The sequence below is a fragment of the Camellia sinensis genome, chromosome 12 (genome assembly GCF_055761805.1).
Source record: "Camellia sinensis isolate YWXY chromosome 12, ASM5576180v1, whole genome shotgun sequence".
Lineage (NCBI taxonomy): Eukaryota > Viridiplantae > Streptophyta > Magnoliopsida > Ericales > Theaceae > Camellia > Camellia sinensis.
Genome location: NC_138972.1, coordinates 170,080,463 through 170,082,198, shown reverse-complemented (window position 1 = coordinate 170,082,198; position 1,736 = coordinate 170,080,463). Strand labels below are relative to the sequence as shown.

General features: G+C 51.5%; 1 protein-coding gene across 1 annotated transcript; it reads left to right on the top strand.

Annotated features, from left to right (window-relative positions):
- Positions 1-251: 251 nt before the first annotated feature.
- On the top strand, positions 252-1,497 carry LOC145804326 (uncharacterized). Its single transcript, XM_082898020.1, has 3 exons — positions 252-568; positions 650-748; positions 957-1,497. Exons 1-3 carry the CDS (start codon positions 278-280, stop codon positions 1,392-1,394), a joined length of 828 nt encoding a protein of 275 aa, XP_082754146.1. The 5' UTR covers positions 252-277; the 3' UTR covers positions 1,395-1,497.
- Positions 1,498-1,736: the final 239 nt, after the last annotated feature.

The window sequence follows — 1,736 nt, the reverse complement described above, 5'->3', positions numbered from 1 at the left end:
GGGTGATGGTCTCCGACTTCAGTATACCGGAGCGTCGGACATCTCCCAGTATAGGGTCCTGCTTGAAGGGCCGGTTGGCAGGGCATGGTTCCTGGGGGAACGCTTTCTGCGCCAGGTATGGGGGTATCTTTCTCAGGATCTTCCCGCAGTACCCCCAACCAGTATGCGGACTGCTGACAGGCTCTCGTACTCGGAGGTAGTCGGCGCCATGCTGGGTAGTGATGCTTTACTACACATTGAGGAGGGGGACTACGCCACTTACCGTCACATATATTTGATGCCTCCATTGACGGGAGCTCGTATCCCGATGATGAGGCCTGCCGGTACGTCATCCTCGGGCCAGGCTCGGGCTCGGGCTGCAGACGCCCCTTCTACTAGCAGGGCTGGTACATCTAGAGGTGGGAGTAGACCGGTTCCTCCGGTTCCGTCGACTCATCCTCATCCCGGATGGCCAGATATGCCGACTGAGTTGATGGCGTGGCAGTATGGGGCTATCTCTCCGACCCCGATCCCGCTAGAGCCTCCGATGCCCAGTGATCGATACGCCATTGATCCGGACTCACCGCCGGTATGCTCCACTTTTTTCATTCATCATTCAGATGTTTAGACACTCTTCTGTTCACTGATGATTATGAGCTCATTTTTGCAGCCATCGCGAGGGTACATGGAGGAGGTGGTTGGACTGGTGGCCACACTCGAGGGCATGGTCCTGCGTAGGGAGGCACAGTTGTCTGTCGCGGGCATTCAGGTACCCTTCAGTTTTCTGGCATTTATCATACTTCTGATGACATGCTGATTTCTACTGCATCGATAGACTACTTGTGTAGAGCACATCTGACACACACCCCACTTGTACACTGCATTTACATGCACCCACTTCATGTAGCCTTTGCTTGTATCTGCATCTGATGTATATATTTGGACTAATGCATTTGAATTGAACTCTTTGTTTTCAGATGCCTTCATGGTCTGGTCAGCCGCAGGCCAGGCCAACTGGGCCTCCTTGGGGAGCTGGGCCATCTGGGCCTTTTCAGGGAGTTGGGTCACCCGGGCCTTTTCAAGGGGCGGGGTCATCTCGGCCTTCCCGAGGAGCCGGGCCATCTAGGCCTTTTCGAGGAGCTCGAGGAGGGCCCGTCCGCAGACGCAGGGCTCACGTGGTGGAGGTGGAGCCTGATGAGGAGGAGGAGGATGCTGAGGAGGAGGAGGAGGCTACCGACCGTCAGTCAGAGACATCTGCTGAGGAGGGGGGCTCCGGTTTTGGCTCGGGGAATAGAGGCGAGGCTGAGGGGGATCCTGAGGATGACAGCTCCGACTCAGATGATGATGATGGTGTGGAGGTTGTCCCGCAAAAGAGGATGAGGCGTGCTTCTCGTTCCCGCTCCCGAGGACTTTGATGCTGTTGTTTCCTGCTTTATTTTTCTTTTTGCTAGTAGTTTGTAGCACTTTGCACATTGTTAGGCAGTTTTATTTTTTGTAAAACTTGTACCTTTGTTTGTTGTAAAGCATGATGAAATGAAATAGCTTTTGAAAAAGTGTTTGTATTTTAAACTTTTAGCATCGTATCGCATCATTTATTTCGCACAAAAAATGAAATTGAATTGAAATGCGCATTGTGTAATCACCAAGTCAGGTAGTGAACCGACGCAACAAACTAAGCAACTCAACTTACTAAGATATAACAGAATCTTTAGCAAGTTTACAACTCGATAAGCAAAATGCAACAACGTAAATAAACA

Bases quoted from the DNA above. Each gene is read 5' to 3' on its own strand.
- LOC145804326 (XM_082898020.1), top strand. From the start codon at position 278: ATGCCTCCATTGACGGGAGCTCGTATCCCGATGATGAGGCCTGCCGGT. The intron at 569-649 runs GTATGCTCCACT...TCATTTTTGCAG, and splicing joins TTGATCCGGACTCACCGCCG to CCATCGCGAGGGTACATGGA. The intron at 749-956 runs GTACCCTTCAGT...CTTTGTTTTCAG, and splicing joins TGTCTGTCGCGGGCATTCAG to ATGCCTTCATGGTCTGGTCA.